Raw genomic sequence first — 19,631 nt, 5'->3', positions numbered from 1 at the left:
TCCTTGCTTGCTCCAGTCAAAAAGAAGTATATAAAAACTTTTCCTACCCGTGGCAAGCGATGAGGGCATTAGGTATCTTAGAAATGTTACCTCCACGAACAAACCCGTTAGTCGCTATTGCAGAAGTTGACAACCCAGTAATAGAAGTTACCATGGTGGAAAGAAGAATTATGAGAACTCCAAGACCTGTTAGCAATGAAAGATAAAAGATAGTACGTTTTACTTTTCTTACTTGGATTCCCTATTGCTGCAAACTATACTGCCCCAGTTTTAAGTTTTCACGTCCATGCCTTGGGCCCCAGTAGAGTTGCTCTGTGCTCGGGAGAAACAGGTTTGCCTGGCATAAAGATCAAGTCCGAGGCCCGCTCATTATGATGAAGGATGGTTTCCAAAAGTAAACACAATCTAAAATGCGGCCCTGGAAAGGAAAAGTTGACTTAGGCGGGTGTCCTGGGAGAGAAACTACCCTGGCTGTGAAAAGAGAAAACATGACATTTGACCTTCTCTCTTGCTTGAGAGGAACCTGCATGAGAAAATTGGGGGTTTGACGAAGGTTAAATTCTTCCCCATTTTTCTTGCATCTCTCTTGCCTGGAGGAGAAAAAAAGGAACCAACTTGGATTACCTTTGAAAGCACTCCAGAAAGGTCAGTGGTGAACTGTGTTGCCTTTACCTTACAAACGATCGTGCGGGTCACAAGTTTAATTACCTCCTCTGACATATCCATTTGTGGCAATAGCAGAGGTGGATAAACCAGTGATACCAGTCACTGTCACGGCTAAGCCGATGATAATCACACCAAGACCTCAGTTGAGAGAGGAGAAATAAAGGCAGTTAAACAGTGGAACAATCCATTAGATCGTTTACATAAAAGCCGGCACATCTGGGGTAATCACCGAAGGACCGCATCGGAATTAACGAGTTGGCCTGGAAATCACCAGAGTAACTGCTCAGCTTTGACGTTTTCTGCCTTTAGCGGCACAGATCCTAGAAACCGAACAGCTAAGATGTGCAGTGAGAATTGCCCACAACTGAACGATGGCTGGTCAAAATTCAATGGGAACCCCACTTTTTATGCTGTTCTAGACACCTACAAACATAATAATTGGCCCATACAATTCCAAGCGGCTCATATAACTGGAGAGTAAATGTTCATCCTTCCATGTAAATATCTTTTTATGTCCATTGGGTTGTGTGGGAGTGGAAAATGACATACAATATAACAAATTGTTCATCCGGCAGGTACGTAAAGTGGGAAGAAACAAATGGAACTACATTCATTTATGGGCTACGTGACCTCTGGCAAGTTACTTATTCTCTGAGCCAAAAACGGCAATGGAATTAGAAAGAATACATGTGGAAAGTGGCTAGCACAGTGAGTAGAACCCGGTACACAGGAGTGGCCCTGCTTTTTGGTCCATGTCCACAATAGTTATAAGCGTCGTTGTTTATTGAAAGCCTACTATACATCCAGCCAGGTGTCAGGTAGCAAGAGAAATGCAAGGAACAAATAAAACGAAATGAAAAAAGCTGCCCTCAAGGATTCTACAGGGCAGAAGGTCAATGATTCTAGGAGGGAGAAGGTGGTAACCTGGAATTCAGAGAAAGGAAGGCTGCTTTCAGCTTCAGGAAACACACAGTCAGGAGGATACTGAAGGCTAGCAGCATCTGCCACCCAAAATGTACCACTTTAGCAGAAAAATTAGTGTGAGCTACAGGCAACAGGAAAAAAAAGCAGATACTTCCCCCTATTTGCCTAAAAACTAGACATAAGTTCGTAAAGTGGCTCCACTTTCCTCTATACCAGGAAGGACAGAAGTTAATTATCAGAGCCAACTCTAGACCCTTATCAGCTGGAGTCACACCACAGGAAACCATGACACACTTCTTTTCTGTTGGTCCCCCCACGTTAGTCTGCCTTTCCGCGATCTGCCAGCCTAGAAACTCAGTCCTTTCCTTTTGTCTTGTGACTTCTCTTAAAAAAGTCCTGCTCTCTTGTTAAAATGCTGCGTAAGCCCACTCCTTTGAATTACTCATCACCGAGTCTTCTCACGTGTATACACGATGTGTAAAGTTAATAAGCTTCCGATCGTTTTCTCTTGTTAGGCTGTCTGTTGTCAGTGTTACAGAAAGAAGTTTGGGGTCACAGGCACTAAATCACCCTGGCTGTAGCCAGAATGCTCTCCCCTGGGTCTGTTTGGTGTGCTCCCCCACATCAAGTGGATGCTTCATAATTGTTGTTGGCAGGCTCTCTTGTTCCAGGGATAATTAGAACAGTAGTCGTCTAGAGAGGCTGCGATCCCTCTGGCCATGCCCTGGGAGAAGGGGAAGTAGAAGGAGAGGAAGGACAGACGGAAATGGAAACAAGGCATTGGAGGCTACCTCTCTTGATGCTCCCAGCTATATCCTGGCTCTAAAAGAAGTCTCGAGGCTATTTTACAGTTTGAAGGGCAGCAGGAAGAGGCCAACTGTAGGCATGAGACGGAACTTGGACCGTAGTGCTTCCGTCCCTACAGACACTTAAAGTTTGGTGTTGTAAGAAATAGTTGCACTAAATTCTTCGCATCTACTGCAGGCATCCTGTGGTGAACATCACGTCTACGTCACCATGTGGCCTCAGTTCTTTGCACCCTTACAGGTAATTTCCTCTTTTGCACACTATTTTGCTTCTGATTTTGTTTTGAGGACCTTCGATGTCAAATGTTTAGCTCACCCCAAGAACTATACAGAACCATACAGTTTGCATTTCAGGACATTAAACCTACTCTGATTATTTCCCTACCCTTATTTTCCCTTTGCTTCTTTTTTCCCAACAATACTTATTGGTTCTTTTGCATCGTATATATTTCTGTAAACCATTTGAAATCCTGGAACAAAGTTTTTATACATTTAAACAGCAAGAGATTTGCTTTTTTCTCACAATCAAACATAAAATCCCAGGGTAAGAGGCAGCTTCGAGAACATTTAGTTTATAGTTTTCTCCAAGCGAGGTCCTTGAACCACCCACTTCGGGAAAGACGTGAAGTGTTTATTAAAAATGCCCAGACCCACTGAGTTGGAATCTTTCAAAGTGAATGCTAGGACTCTGTGGTTTTGTCACCAACTTCCCAGGTCATTCTTAGGCACCCCACAGTCTGAAGACTACTGCACTGGCCCTAGCCTATCTCAGTTTGTGTCTGCCGAGACAGCAAGGTTCTTTACATTTATCTTCAAAGAATTGATTGGGAAACAATCCAGCTCCTTCATTTTCAGTTGAGAAAATGAAACTCATGGAGTGTAAATGACTTGCTTTAGGTCATACCTGTTTCATACCCTTCTTCCATGCCTGATGTTTATTTGAAACTATCTTGCCCCAGCCAAAGTCTCCGAGACAGAGAAGGACAAGTCAATGGCATTAGTGGCTTATTCTACCATTTGCTTTTGGGGAAAAAATAGCCCAAACTCATGGCCTTAGAATGGTTACCCGAGGGCTGTAGCTACTGTGACTCGTGGCTCCAGCTTCCTTCTGGCTTTGTTCCCAGGATCTCCTCTTGCAAGTGTATTCAGGTTTCTTCCCCAAACTATCCCCACTACTACTTGGATGCGCTTCTTTCCTGACCCAATAAGGGGGCTCCAAATAGGACCCAGAAGGTGACATAACTCATTTAGCTTTAAGTTCACAGCAAAGGCCAGGGAAACTGAGCAAGGGTGGTAATAAGTTTCTACAACTCACTAACGTCTGCTTTCGGAGAACTAAAACAACAGCGGCAAACCAACCTTCATTCAAAGGAAAACCCGCTAGACACCCATTGAAAGTAGGGTATGACTACTTAAATAAAACGTCCTTATTAAAACAATACTGATGTCTGAAAGTATAATATGGTTTAGCACAAGATAGGGTTCTTCGTATTTTGCGATTTTGCAATAAGCACGAACCTGAGAAGAATAATGTAAGATCTGATTAAAGTTCAGATTATTGCCCAAACACATGGATGTTAAATAAGTTGCATTAGAAAGAATTACTCTTGCCCTTGGCTACTCTCACACCTCCAAACAAACTAATGTTGCTTGATGATCTCAATGAGTTACTAAACTGCCCTTAAAAAACTAATTTTGCATGAAACCCTAGAGCAAACACTTGGCAATATTAAGATGCAGATTTTCCATGGAACTGCATATACTTATTTTGGACCCTGCGGCTATCAGCATTCATCTGATACGCATCATAAAGCTGGCAAGCAGCCCTTTGTCAACAACCCAGCAGTTGCCAAACAGGAAACGTGGACGAATGATGGGAACGGGTTCCCCTGTTTGAATTTACAGATCAGCCCTTTCTTGGTGGGAGTCAGTCTTCTGGTGATGCTCCATATGTTTTGGGGGGCAAAGGCAATAAATAATCACCAAGCACCTTTAAATGTGAATTGAGATACATTCTGGAGCAGTATCTAAGAGCACTTCTGAACCTCTACGTTCTTGATACTAATGATTTATAAGGTCTTCTCCAAAAGTGGCTCTATCATGTATTTCCCATATACAGAGTAGAACATCATTAATTTTGATCATTCATTAAATCAGGCACTTTGATAAAATTCAAATAGATTTTTCATATAAATTTTGCCAATATACTCTCGATTAAAAAAAGCCTTGCCACGGGAAATGATATCTTAAATAAAATATCATCTATAATCACTCAAAAGAATTGCAACATCATGCATTTTCCATTAGAAAAATTAGTAATAGTTATATATGTTATCTTAGTCATTTTATCTATTATTTTTAAGCCTCTATCTGGCAATATTTTATTAACCTTTGTTTTCTTACCACCGGTACGTGAAAGTGACACAATTATTCTCTTTGGAAAATGTTCAACTCATTCAGCATTAGTCCAGTCACATTGTTACCACTTTCCCCACAAGCTATTTTTGTTGAGCGAAATTTTGCCAATAATCATAAGGGGGGATGCACAAATGTCAGTATGTCCCCAAATATGAATAGTACTATTCGTATATATTCATATGTTCATATTTATATATGAATATATATATCTGTATTTCTGTACATCTAAAATGCAATGAAAAGATAGAAATATTTGCTTGAGTATTTATCTGGTTAGCTAGCGAGCTGGAAAATTCCAGTCTCCCACAAGTTAACGCTTCACCTTTCCTCTCTGACAAACACTGTCAAAGAGGCAAAGTAAAAGAGCCGGAGGGCAGATTATTTCTGTGACCTTCATCTCACCTTCAGCATTAATGGTCAAAACAAGTTGCTTATGGAGTTTATCGTTGACATTGAAAACTATAGACGGGGCGCGGGGAAACATGCTTACCAATTCCAGCTTCTCCAACGATCCAGGACAGGCGAATGAACAGCATGACACCCCAGATGTTCAGCATGCATCTTACCTGTGGGTTGACGGAGCATTGAAAGGGACGTGAGACATGACAATGGGACAAAACCCAGCCCTCTCTGTAACTCTGCTCTCCAGGCTTTGCTAACACCGAGTGCCCGAGGACTCTGAACGAATGGATTCCATTTGGAAGCATAGGAGCTTTCTCACCAGCACACCTTTCACCCATCCAAACTTCACGGCGCCGGCTTTATCCTCCCCTTCCTTGGGTTCAGCTTCTTCATCTCCAGGCATCCCATCACCGTTAGCGACCCTGTCAGCCGAACCCGGCGCCACGGCTATGTTCTGCATTTTTACAGGTAGTAAAAACAATATTTGGTCAACACAGGGACCCATAAAACTTTCAAAGGCAAATCAAAACAATTGACATCAGGGGTGCCTGGGTGGCACAGCGGTTAAGCATCTGCCTTCGGCTCAGGGCGTGATCCCGGCGATCTGGGATCGAGCCCCACACCAGGCTCCTCCGCTATGAGCCTGCTTCTTCCTCTCCCACTCCCCCTGCTTGTGTTCGCTCTCTTGCTGGCTGTCTCTATCTCTGTCGAATAAATAAATAAAATCTTTAAAAAAAAAAAACAATTGACATCAAATTTTAGACACACTCAAAAAGGAAACACCGTCTAGCCTTTGAATACGGTAATTATTTTTTTGCCCCGGGGAGCTGATGGGTTCGTTTTGTGAGTGATTTCAGGCCCAGCAAGACTGCTAGGGTGGAAAAGGAGCTTGGGCAGTTTTTCTACTGGTGAAAATATTACCTAAAAGAAACCGGTTAGATTTGGGTACGTTTAGAATACAAAAAGAACAAAGGAGAGAAAAAGAAAGTAAAGGCAGGGTGGAAAGCCTATCAAAGTGAATGGGGGTCTTCGAGGCGTGGTGGTAAGAGGTTAAGGTCATTGATGTGGACTCACTGGACTTCTTCCCATTAACCTCCCTGGGCTTTACTTTATTCACTTCAAATAATGATAATGAAACTTCTCTAATCATCATCTTTAAGAAGACTGAATGAAAGAACACGGAGAAGCGCTTTCTTTAAAAACAAGAAGAAAAGGGTTACAGTTCTAAAAAGATTTAGAGATACTATCTGGCGACAAGAATGCTATTCCTATAGACGACGTTTCTTTCAGATTCGATATGTCTTTGCCTGAAAATTGCTGGATGTGCTGGTAGTATTGTACAGAGGGTAGGAAGTCTCATGAGTGACTGACTACTAAAAAGGTAGGCTGAGTAGAAATAAGAAGTAAGTTGTATAAAAAATGTCAAAAGCTTAGTTAGTGGTTTTTGTGACCTGATTTTGAAGACCTTCCTTGTCAGTAGGATAATCTGAATTTAATAGGAGAAGGAAATAGCTCTGTTTCTCTCCAGTTAAGAGCAACTCTAATTTCTCTTTTAGATAGGACTTTGAATAATTTTAATTTCAGATGCACCCACTTAATTTAGCCCATCTGGCACCTACCTGACTCTAATGGTTAGACTGAGTTACCCACTGAGTTCCCCAAAAACAGTCTTTTCCAGTAAGGGGTGGAAACCACTGGGGACGTCTTTTAGATTCAGCGCTTAATTATCGTGATTAAAGAGCAACTTTATTCTATTTAAGTGGTCTAAATTGGTTTAAGGCTGGGATATTGTGTTCCCACATCACTTGCTAAGAAGGCTCGGACAAGGACAAATTTTTCCCCTCTAAAATGGGACTGGTGGGAAATAGGTATTCGGTATTTATTAAAAGGACTTTATTTGAAGGTGATCAAAGTTCTTGTCCTTGCTATGCTCAAGGTTTATTGCTTCTTTGGGCTTTGATGTATCATTAGCATACCCACCGTAAGCTGCTTCTAATTTGGGCTGTTTGCTCCAAGTGACTGACTTCTTGTCTCCATGTTCTTCTACTTCTCTATGTAAATAAGGATTTCTTCCAACTTTGTTTTCCCACAAGGTTTTTTTCCAGACTAGTATGACACTTGGGTAACCAGTGCAATTCAATGTGGTAAGTCGTGGTATATTAACTGGAGGATGTGGGCTACTTCTCCTCAATGCCAACCAAGAGCCTACCATACAGCAGGTCATCAAAAAATAGTATTGAATCCATAAAGTGGATTTTCAGGCCACCCGATCTCTTTCAGGCAGCAATCATAAAACTTTTAGTCTTTAGACTTTTAGATCTCCTAAGAACAGATGACCTCGTTTCTTATCCATTCTTGCCACCTATTTCTTTTCTCTTCCATCCCTAGAGGGTATTTCATTTCTCATTGTTTCCTCTGTGTAACCCACATTAAAAAAGGGAGTGGGAAGAGAATGAATCTCAGGTCCCATCATCTAACTATTTTCCTAGAGCACTGGGGGTAAAACTGAGTGAAATTAACAGTTAAGATATAGTCTTCAGGGGCGCCTGGGTGGCACAGTGGTTAAGCATCTGCCTTTGGCTCAGGGCGTGATCCCGGCGTTATGGGATCGAGCCCCACATCAGGCTCTTCCGTTATGAGCCTGCTTCTTCCTCTCCCACTCCCCCTGCTTGTGTTCCCTCTCTTGCTGGCTGTCTCTATCTCTGTCGAATAAATAAATAAAATCTTTAAAAATAAAATAAAATATAGTCTTCAATTACGTGAAGAATATCTTAATTCTAAGTATCCTCAGTCCCTATTTGCTCAAATAATTGAAAGCTGACCTTGCATGTTCACATCAATGTTAAGATACGGATAAACAAAGTCCACAGAAATTGAGGCTGAATGAGCAGGGCAGAAACTGGTCATAGATACCAGCTAGAGAAGCAAGTCACGTATGTGATTCAAAGATTTCCAGTAGCTCCTTTTAAAAAAGTAAAATGAAATTAATAAAATAACTTGGGTTCAGATTTGGACCCTTAAATTTTAAAAATGTACTTAACTTTTCTACAATACCATATTCTTACTTGCAATCATTCATTACCACCGTGGAGGAGGAACCCGATCATGGACTGTTTTAATAATGTATTTAATAGCATATTTTACTTAATAGACTTCTATAAAATATTATTTCAACATGAAATCAATAAAAATATTAATGAGATATTTTACTTTTTTTTTCACACTATGTCTTTGAGAGCTGGTGTGTAGTTTACACTGATAGCACATCTCAATTTGCACCAGCCATGTTGCAAGGGCTCAAGAGTGGCATGTGGCTGGGGCTCTCCCATTGGAGAGCACCTGTCCGTACATCGTAGTCAATTACAGATGGATGAAACATTTGAGGCTTCTCTCCAGGCAATTAAAAATTCTATTTTTTTTCTCTGAACGGATTCTATACTCATAAGGCAGCTGAGTGATTCAGATGTAACTTTTCATTTTCCGTAACTAGAAAATCAATGAGAACACAGAATTGAGGAATGTGTTAAAATGCCCATGAATGTTGAAGAGATTATTTGGTTAAGAAATTCATTTATTTGACTTGATTTGAAAAAAACGTTTAAAATTGTCAATATTCTAGTTAATGAAGAACTCATGGCCAGACTATCAGCAGCTACTCATTCAGGGAGAAGGCAATTTCCTTTTCCTCGGTTAATTGGGGCTCCCGAGAGACAGAGCCCTAGTCACTTGCTTTTTAAAGGCAATCTTGGGAATAAAACCTCTGTTTTCTGATTAAACCTGAACTTGAGGGTTTGGTCCAGGAAATTGCTTTGCTCCTGGCTGAACTCCGGAGGTAACTGTGACCCTTACATCTGAATTAATGAGAATACCAATGATTGTTTAAAAAAAAAAAAAATCTTACAAAATAGACTAAAGGATGAATAAGATATTTAAAATGTCCCCTTAAATGGACATTTCTATCTGGTAGATGCTTTTCTGGGCACAGTTTAACAGTTCTTCAATTTATCACTAGGACATCACAATATGAAGCAAAAGGAATATTCTATGAGGGCATGTCAGGGAACTCATCATATGCGGAAGTTAGGAAGGCAATAATTTTTTAAAACTATTCAAAAATAGAATCAATGTAGGATGTTCAACTCTTTCTTAGGTGAATATGTTCAACCTGCTAGAGTTTCAAAGTTTTTCATATATTTATGCCATAGAGGGGAAAAACCTTTAAATGTGTATTTCTTCTCTTGACTATAAAGGACTGTAGTACATTTGTAAGTACAGAAGCCATTTCCATTGCTTCCTCTCTTACGGGAGCTGAAAAATCACTGTACCATATAAACTAGGAGACTTGGAATCTGGTTTCAGCTCTGCAATTAATTCAGGGTGTGTCCTCCAGCAAGTTACTTAACCTTTCCTGGATACTGCCAAGGAGGAAAAATCCAATGGGTTTTCTGAAAATCTTACTTTGAAGTCATTTACTCTAAGGCAAAATCATTTTTCTATGTTTGTCATCTTCTCTTCTAACATGGCAAAGCAGAACTTGGTTTCACTGTTTAATAAATGCCTCCTTTGTAAGCCCATACAGCAATTATAAAGTCAATTTCATCAAAGTACTGAAAAGACTTGGGTCGAGGGTCTGTGGGCCCTTGATGGCTGTGAGCTATACCTGGTGGCTGGCAGGCTTCTGGCGGGGGCACGTTCTTGAGACCAAAGTCTCAAAGACTAAAAGTTTTATGATTGCTGCTTGAAACCAGTTTTTTCCCTCATAGTTTGAATTAATTTGTTTGTTCACACTCCATTACCATAAATGATGACCCACCACCTTTCGTAAATGCATTTTAAATTGCATAGCTTTAGGGAATGATTAGTTATTTACCAAAAGTTTTACCTGTGCATTAAGTATTCGGAGAAAGTAAAATGAAGTGCATTAGAAAGAAAGAAAGAAAGAAAGAAAGAAAGAAAGAAAGAAAGAAAGAAAGAAAGAAAGAAAGAAAGAAAGGCCATCTCTCCCTTTCAATATTGATAAACTAGTGAGGCTTCAGTCACATAAATTTTTTTATTTAATGTAAAATGTGTGATTTTTCAGACCCCAGAAAAATGACAAATACCTTTCTAGCTGTCATCGAAGAAGAAATAAATAAATATATTTATTCTTCGAATTCTAACTGGGTAATATTTGCTATTACACATGTTTTTAGGTTTCACCCTTTAATTTCTGGATGGCCCATCATAGAGAAATGGCTCCATAAATATTTAGGACTACATGATTCCCTCCCAGTTGTTTTAAACTTTCTTTTATTATTGAAATATTTAAATATATGGTGTAGTAGGGAGAATAAATAGCTCTCATGTGCCTATCACTCAGCTTCAACAATTATCAACATATGGCCAATATTATTCTACTTCTATCTCTTCAACCCTGGGATTTTTTTTTTTTTAAACCAATCCCAGTAAGAATCAGATAATTCCTAAGGTTCATTTCAGAATTAAAAGCATGAGTCTAATCACATGTCTATATCTTATTGATCAATGTTATTATGGTCGTACTTTACTAGCCCTTGGCAATAAAGGGGAGTATTTTAAATTACGAAAATGAGACTTTTTTCCCCTTGTTTTAACAGTTTCTATAAACCATGCCTCTAGATCACTATCAATGGTCACAATTTACAATCACAGTAATTTTACTGTACCTGAAAACACATAGCTCACACACAAATTGACTTATATTTTTAATAACTGAGGCCAAAAGGAAGCTATGTGTGTAATAAACAGCATAAGAAAATAAAACCAAAAGATTCTTATTATTTTCCACATATACTTCAAGGGAACTCCTACTCTACTCACTAAATACTAAAGACTACAACTAAAACTTCTGGCAAATATTAGAATGAGTCTTTAGTTGCAGATTTTCACTCCAACAAATATTTTAGGGGTGGCCACTGGTCCTTACTGACCTTCAAGAAATTTATTGCCTCAATTTTCATGTCTATTTTATTTGGCTTGATGATATTTCTAATTTTGGATACCCCCAATTTGAGTGCTAAAGTTCCAAATTTGAACTTCAAAGCACGGTAGAAAATGTTATTTTCTAGAGAATGCATTTGTACACTTTTATTTGTCTTTTTACAGAATATAAGCATTTATACCTTGGTTTATGTGGTTTAATGTTTGCATATTTGACTACATGTCCTTTATTTCTACCCATAACAATGCCATTTGACATACAAAATAAAATTCTGGAGAGTAGAGGTCAGATCTCTTTAACTCACTTTACACAGCAGCTCTTATAAACAAAAGGCTAATAAATGCTTTTGATGATGACAATGACAATGATTGAGACCTACAATTAATTCTGTAGGAGAAGCAACACGATCTTTTGGCGCAGACCCCAAGAAAGGAAACGGAATCTCCTGTTCTGCCCATCGCAACTGAGAGGCAATTTCTTCTTTGAGCCTGAATTCTTCCACTATTTCCTGTAGCTGTCAAGTGAGCTGAGGCAGCGCTGTGGGAGAGCAGGCTGAGGATGGAAAGTACTGATAAAGCACACGGACTCTAGAGTCATGCAGATGTGGGTTCAGCTTATTTGACACATGACCTTGGCTTCTTGACCTTGGAAGCGTATTGACTTCAGTTTTTGTTTTCTCTTCCAAAGGATCCATAAGATTTTATAAAATCTTTGCTATCTATAAAATAGCAATAATAACAGTACGTACCCTGAAGGATTGTTCTAAGGATTGAATGAGAATTTGCCAAGTGTGAGCGCTCCGTCTGATACATAAAAAACTCTCAATAAAAAGTTTGTTTTTACACCAGAGTGTGTGTATTGGTTTTTATTCGCAAATTACTTTTTGTCGATAACAGCCTAATAGCCCCAATGTGAAGTCATTCCATTGTTTTTGTTTTGAGTTTGTAAATGGTTGGTTTCCTTAAAAATAATCTATCTTAGTTTTTATAGTATTTTATACTCTTCATAGACAGTTATTTCAATGATATGAGAATGCTGACTTTGATAGAAAGGCTATATATATTCCTGATTTCTATATTATTATATTTTTCTGAAACGCTAACAACAATGGTGGTTGGTAAGGCTGAAAGGAGTTTCATTTTAGTTAGCCCTGTAGTTAGGAACTGTGTATAAAAAGGTGGCCACAGGATTATACTGGACACTAAGAGTAGAATATTTTTGCAGAGTAAAAATACTAGATTAATCTTTGCCAGATGTCCAACAATCATTATACATGTTTTGAAATGGAAAGAACTCCAATGTATATTATTTAGTGAGAACAGTGGAGTGCAGGACAATGTGTAAAGTATGTTTCAATATGTGTTTGAAAAAAACTACAGACAAATAATTAGATAGATAGAAATATAGATACTTATAGATCTATTTGTATGTTTGTATAGGCATAGAAAATTTCTGGGAGGATTTATAAGAAACTGCCAGTAATGATTGTCCTACAGAGAATAACTGAAAATCTATATTAGACAAGAGACATTTCATTATACATTTTTTAGTACTTGTGAAATATTTTATCAGTGTATATTTTACTTTTTTAAATAAAAATCAGCTAATATAAAAATTACCATCATCATCAACAACCATTTATTGAGTTGCTAACCATTGTAGGCAATGTACTAGACTTTACATGCGTATAAACTCGTATTCCCAAACATCCTACAATATCAGTTGAAGTTATGTAGCTTGTATAATATTGCAGAGAAAATAAAGGATGGAGTCATTATTTCCCTGCTTTTGACTAGAGTTTTTGGAAATCCACAATTCATAGCCACCCGTACAGACATTTAGCTCTTTAATACATAGAAAATGAAAAGATTTCTTCAACTATGATCTCAAATCATTGGGATTACAAATTTTGTCAATATGTATCACTCCTAGAGTTTCAGTTAAGGTAGAGATTTGAAATAATGTCTTTCAAATCTATTTTTTATTTCAACTATTAGGAAAACCTTTTTGTGTAATTTTTTTTCTGAGTTGGAAGTTATAACTGGGATTTGCACAGACTCCAAATAGTTTCTATCTAAATATGTTCTGTCATGTCGTGTGAATGTATCATTCCTATGTGGCTTTTTAAAGCATTAGAATCATGGATACAAAAAAATGTCACTGGTACTATGTCAATTGCTTCCCACTTTTAAATCGTTGAAGTAAACATTATCATTTATAATTTTTTGCATACGAAATCTGTGATGTGTCTGAGTATGCTTATACAATGCTTACTCTGTTGATCGTTCCTAGTTGTAGTTTGAGGGACCACCATAAAAATGTCAAGGACCACAAGCAGGGAGCAGCATAGCTACATTCCACTATAGGTCTTCATATATGCTTTTAAGCTTTTAAGCAGGGGAAATAGAATCAAATTCACTGACAAGGAAGAAAGAGATGAATTGAAGAAGGCCTGCATTGTTCATGTCTGATAGTGAAGGATAGCACAGAAGTAGAACACGTGGAGAAGTGAACTGGGCCCTAGAATGTGGATTCCGTGGTTGTATTTGAATCCTGCTCCCAATTTGGCTCTGTGGCTATTTCTGTACGATTGAAGCAAGTTGAAGTATCTTGGTCAGTAAGGGTCAAATTCGTAAAAAGAGTGCCTTATTACTAAATTATTCACTCAGAATGATGATTCAGGGCATTGGGCCTAAACCTAATATATTTTTTTAAAGATTTATTTATTTATTTTAGAGAGAGAGAGCACCAGCAGGGGGGGCAGAGAGAGAGGGAGAGGGAATCTCAAGCAGATTCTGTGCCAAGTGCAGAGTCTAACACAGGCTCAGTCTCATGATCCTGAGATCAGGGCCTGAGCCTAAACTGAGTCTGATGCTTAATGGACTGTGCCACCCAAGCACCCCGGGCCTAAACTTAATTTTTAAACTATTTAATTTGTTATTCCTTTGTAGCTGAGAAAAAAGTGCTGGAAGTCAAAGTTAAGTCCTCTGTCTCATTTGATCTTTTCAAAAAGAACGTGATATGGCGAACAGCTGTGCAATCTGTCAAACACAGCTACTGCATTTCTGCCACGTTCATTCAGATGGCTTTTGAACAACCAACCCGACCGTTGTTCCCTGAGAGTCTTTCTCCCCTAATGTAAAGATTCACATAAACTGTGGCTTTGGGAATCGTAAATAAGCTATGTTTCTCTCAACATCAGTCCAAAGAACAATGTGAGTTTGCTCCATCTCCTTTTTAACGGAATTAGGGTTTTATTTTGTTTTGTTGTAAATTGGGGGAGGAACGTGAATGAGAGTATTTAAATTTTGATGGCAATTTTATGAAGGATGCAGCTTTAAAAATTATCATGTGTCATGAGGTTGGTTATGGTGGGAGAGAATTTCAGGTCTTTTTAAAGAGAACTTCGGCTCATTTTACTTCTTCAGAATAAATTGAAACCTCTTTATAATGCCCTAAATTTCTTTTCCTGCTCTTCCCATATCTTGAAAACTTGTGCTCTCTTCTGCAATCAACTTCTCCCTCTTTTCCTTCTCCCCTTTCTCTTTTCTTCTTTCCTCCTTCCTACGCAGAGCAAAGCGACACCTCAGTCTGATTTCAGGAGCTTCAAATCAACCCTCATCTCAAAATTCTTAATGGGGGCTGCCATTTTTTTCTCACATTGTCACATTGCTAACTTCTTTTGATGAAAACGTCAAATATCCCAGATACAGTCTAAATCTTATACCTCTAAAGAAACAAGCCGTTCAGTGGAGTGTTGCCAATATGGTACCTGGGACAAGTAAGGCTTGGTGGGGAGAAGGGAGAAGGGCACAGAGTTCACAGCATAGGCTCCCTTCAGGAAGTCTCTCAGTCTCTGGTGGTAGGATGCAGAGTCAGGGACTCTGTGTAGCCAAGGGGAGTAAGTTTTAGAGATGGGTATCCTTGTGGAAAGAAGAATGAACAGAAACCAAAGGGGAATTTTAACCTTAATTAGCATCTTTCTTGAGAGCAATAGTCCTAGACTCCCCAGAGTGGGTAATCATTTGATTAAAAACAATGTTGAATGAATGAATAGGAAAGGAATTGTTTGAGTCAATTTTTTCTTTTACCTCAAAACTTGAGCAAAAGTAAACTGCATTCGGATATGTGACAGCTCATTATTCTTTTAAACAAGTAGTTAAAACCATAAAGAATGATATTCATTCCGAACTGTGTTCCAGAAGAGTAGGAAGACAAAGTGCTTCAGCCTATTTTAGAGCAAGGTGTAGAACGAATCTATTGCGTTTATAACTGATGTGCTTCAAGATTAGAAAAAGTGCTGCCTCGGGGCGCCTGGGTGGCACAGCAGTTAAGCGTCTGCCTTCGGCTCAGGGCGTGATCCCGGCGTTATGGGATCGAGCCCCACGTCAGGCTCCTCCGCTATGAGCCTGCTTCTTTCTCTCCCACTCCCCCTGCTTGTGTTCACTCTCTTGCTGGCTGTCTCTATCTCTGTCGAATAAATAAATAAAATCTTTAAAAAAAAAAAAGAAAAAAGAAAAAGTGCTGCCTCATGCTTCTAGCAGATTTGGGAACCCTGGCTATATTCCTTAAATAATGAAAAGTTTAGCCACGTCTGTTGCTTCTGTACTTAAATTTAATTTAGTTACTTTTACATGCTTACGTGCATTCGGGAGCCTCAGGCAAAGTTTTGAATGGGAAAGGATAAAATGCTGAATCTTATGAATCTTTGCTCTGTCTTTAAAGAATATAAACTACCCATGTGCTCTAAAGGCTGGCACTACAGTATCAACTACAGTGAGCGCCCGTGAGTTTTTCTTTTTTTACAACTGTAGTGGAGACATTAATAGTAAGGTAAAACCAGCTTAGTATTTAGCTTGACATGATTAACCAAGTGTGCATTGACTAGACGATAGCTGTAAACAAGATACAACAAATTGCATAACTTTCAGAGCTAATTCTTTCATTCTCTGTGCTCAGCCTGTGAACATTCGTGTGTATTTTCTAGTTATTGGGAAATAAGGACAGTCGTGTCAGGAAGAAGGGTGGTTCGGAATAGACCTCTCCACCAGGCACTGTGACATTCAGAGCATTGTTAAAGAGCAGGAGATCGCCTGAAGGAGTAAGGGAGGATACTTGCCTGTGCCTGGAAACTTACCTTTGCAAGTTGCTCGTGAAGATCAAGCAGGCTGGGTCGGTTGACCTTGGGCCCGCTGATGCTACCTGTGTTGCGATAGTACTCAATCTTGGGAACGGCATCCACGGTGTTGTGGCCAAAGGTTTGTAGGTAGTATGTATTTGTGTGAGAATCATAAGCATGAAAACTGGCATCTGTTTTAGCATTTTCTCCATTTTGGAGGAAATTGTCATAGCATTCCCGATTCCCAGGCCTAAAGCTGATTCTGAATCTGTTCTGGGTTTCATCCCCAAAAGAGGTTTCCTCATAATGTGGAGGGTCAGCATTGTCATCCACAGCTGCACTGCTTTCATGGCTCTCATTTACGACATTAACTTGAAAGCGATTGCTATTACCGGGCACTGAATCCAGAAATACAGTGGAAGAGTTGTTCAGAGACATCTTCCAAAGTGGATTTTTTTTTTTGGACTAAGCTGTCTACTTTATGGTTGCCTTTCTTTCTTTTTTTTTTTTTTTGATCTATGTCTTTCCTCCCGAAAATAAACACTACGTGTTTACATTAGGGAGCTCCTGGCTTTTGTTTTAGAAGGACTCAATAAGTGGATTCTTGATGCATTGTCTCCTATGCAATCTTCAGAATGTTCTTCAAAGCTGCCATTGAAAAAGAAAAGTAAACTTGTTTCAAGAAATATAAATACATTTAAGTAGGGTTGGGGCTATGAGGGAAGTTTTATGTCACAAGACATAGAATTTTAAATTTGTTTCATTAAAAACCACCTGTCCAAGAACTTTAGTCAGCTGAGCAATTAAACCCCATAATAAATAACTGGGGAACTGCTTCAGCAAACAGAATTTTCAATGCAGTCATTAAACTGTTATCTGTGTTTGCAGTATTTACTTAGACTCAGTGCAGTTGGATTTAATATGATTTTAGGAAAGATATAACTCTGCCAACTGAGTACAGTAAGAGCTGATGAGAGTATTCCTAGTCTGAAACATAGTTCATTGACGGTACTAAATGTTGAAACTGCAAAGCATTTTATTATTGATATGAGTACATATTATGTGATAATGATTTTATTATATGATGATTATAAAATTTTAAAAATAATTTTAAAACTTCTAAACAATACATGCTATTAGTTTATAAAAATACATCCTGTGAAGAAGATAGCTCTGTAAATTCTTGGATCTTTTACTAGCCTTGCATTTGCCCATACATTTGTATGTCTTACAAATGCTATCATGGAATCTTTAAAAATATATGAATATTCAGGGTAAGGAAATAAATCTCAGTCCTTAATAAAGTTGTATGCTATATTTAGGTAAAATAATCATGCCCTATTGATTCCCTTTAATGAAATAGTCTCAAATTATTGAGAAGCTTATATTTGACCATGAGATAGACTATATAATCGCTTTATAATCCACGAGCCCATCTTAGAACATTCTTTAATTAGAATAATATTTCTTTATTGATGCCTTAAATTTTGGCTTTTTAGAAAAACAGACAAATACAGACAAAAACATGCCTCTCTCCTGAAGTTCTTAGGCTATTTCTCTGAATGAAAAAAAAAAAAAAAAGAATCTTAACTTCAACTTGCAAGTGAAACTGTCATCTCTTTAGTTTTTATAGAATATACCACTCCTTATCATAGTCCTTGACATCCTTTGCCTTTACTCCACTCCTCAGAATCTACTTTATGACATAATATGAAGTGTGATTTTTTTTTCCCCCACCCAGAAATGTTTAACTTACCCCCAGCAGAAGGAGCCTTCTTCTCAGGAAGCGATACCTGTTTCAACATCACCCAGGCATATATGGGGCACTTAGCTTTCAGCCCAGAATCGTAGGCTTCTTCTTATTGGTTAGAATCTTCCTTGAAAGAGATGACTGAGCAGTGATTGGTGGGGAATAAAACTGTGGGCACTGCCCCGTCATTAGCTCTGAGGAAACTTAAGTACTACCTCGGCTTGTAACGAGTAGTAAACCATTAATCCATTTAGACAGGAAGTCATATAAAGCTTCTTTAATTCATAAGGGGAGTTGGATTGCTCGACAGTAATCACCCAACAAATATACGCAGTGCTTCAGCTGTTTGGTGCTAAATAAATGGAATCCCGTTGTCTTCACAGGATTGCTGGCGACCCCCTATTGTTTAGCATGTGCAGCAAAATCTGGGCTAACAGAGATCGTTTCTACACTTTGTAACTAGAAAATGGTATTTGAGATTTTATCTTGCTTATGGTAGATATTAGCTTAATTCTTCTCTGCATGGAAAGTGAGCAGCTTGAATGCAGAATCAGTGATTTATTGAAAATATTTCTACCTCGTGGGAAAACTGTTTCAAGCAAGAATGAGACTGTGGGTAAGTTTCCCAGTAGCTTTTTTGTCTCTACCTGGCAAAACATTGATATCAAACCCAGTTTTTTTAGTTTTGTTTCTTAGTTTTGTTGAGGGAAAGCTTTTGCTCAAATCTGTGAAGTGGTGATTATTATTTTTTTTGAAGATTTTTTATTTATTTATTTGACAGAGAGAGTGAGAGAGTACAAGCAGGGGGAGTGGCAGAGGGAGAGGGAGAAGCAGACTCCCTGATGAGCAGAAAGCCCCATGTGGGACTCGATCCTAGGACCCTGAGATCATGACCTGAGCCGAAGGCAGACGCTTAACTAACTGAGCCACCCCATGTGTCCCTGAGGTGGTGATTACTAAGACAGCACAAACAATTCCTCTGTGCAAGTTCTGTCATGGGTTTCCAATCAGGGTGATTGAATGAATCTTCCTTGTCTTTTATAAGAAGCTATCCAAGTGGTTTCCAGCTGCCAGAGCAGCACGGCTGTAGCTTGGCACAGTGGCTAGGAGCAAGACTCTGAAGTCTGTGTACTCAATTCACATCCCAGCTGGGCCACTTCCTGTGTGAGCTCTGCCAAATTCATCAATCTCTCTGTGCCTTGACTTTCTCATCTGTAAAATGCAGTTGTGGATAACAATGTTACCTACCTTGTTGTCACCTTCGCAAGGGGATTAAACAAGTGAATTTGTATGTTGGATTTAGATCAGTACTGGTTTGTACTTAGCACTTTTACTATTTTGGAAATATTTACAATTGACTGATGACTTTTACTTAGTCACATCTAAGATTCCAGGGTGAATCATTAGAGATTGGGAGAGGTACTATGCCTATTAAAGTAGGAGAAAAGGTAGGTCGGTGAACAGATGCTGGATTGTAGAAAAGGGTCTGCAGATACCTAAATAAAACCCCTTAGATGCTCTTAGGCAAATGTCATGCTAATCAATCAGGCTAATGTCATGACGTTGTTTCAGAAATAGAGACAGAAT

The 19,631-nt window shown here is 38.8% G+C and overlaps 1 protein-coding gene across 5 annotated transcripts in view; it reads right to left on the bottom strand.

Moving 5' to 3' along the window:
* SLC12A1 (solute carrier family 12 member 1) overlaps positions 1–18,138 on the bottom strand; it is an 85,945-nt gene extending 67,807 nt beyond the window's left edge. For 2 of the 5 annotated variants that reach the window (XM_087859111.1, XM_045812144.2), the window contains exons 1-5: positions 18,051–18,138; positions 16,313–16,942; positions 5,536–5,670; positions 5,305–5,380; positions 91–186 (exon numbers count right to left, since the gene is read on the bottom strand). In XM_087859111.1, coding sequence (XP_087715237.1) covers positions 91–186; positions 5,305–5,380; positions 5,536–5,670; positions 16,313–16,732 — 727 coding nt within the window. In that variant the 5' untranslated portion in view covers positions 16,733–16,942; positions 18,051–18,138. Of the gene's footprint in view, positions 1–90; positions 187–708; positions 805–5,304; positions 5,381–5,535; positions 5,671–16,312; positions 16,943–18,050 lie in introns of those variants that run through there. The other 3 variants (XM_045812146.2, XM_045812145.2, XM_045812147.2) reach the window with 3 other exon arrangements.
* Between the last annotated feature and the right edge of the window lie 1,493 nt (positions 18,139–19,631).

Source organism: Ursus americanus, chromosome 36, assembly GCF_024610735.1.
Source record: "Ursus americanus isolate L20-20 chromosome 36, mUrsAme1.1.p, whole genome shotgun sequence".
NCBI classification, from domain to species: domain Eukaryota; kingdom Metazoa; phylum Chordata; class Mammalia; order Carnivora; family Ursidae; genus Ursus; species Ursus americanus.
This window is presented reverse-complemented; position numbering and strand designations above follow the sequence as displayed.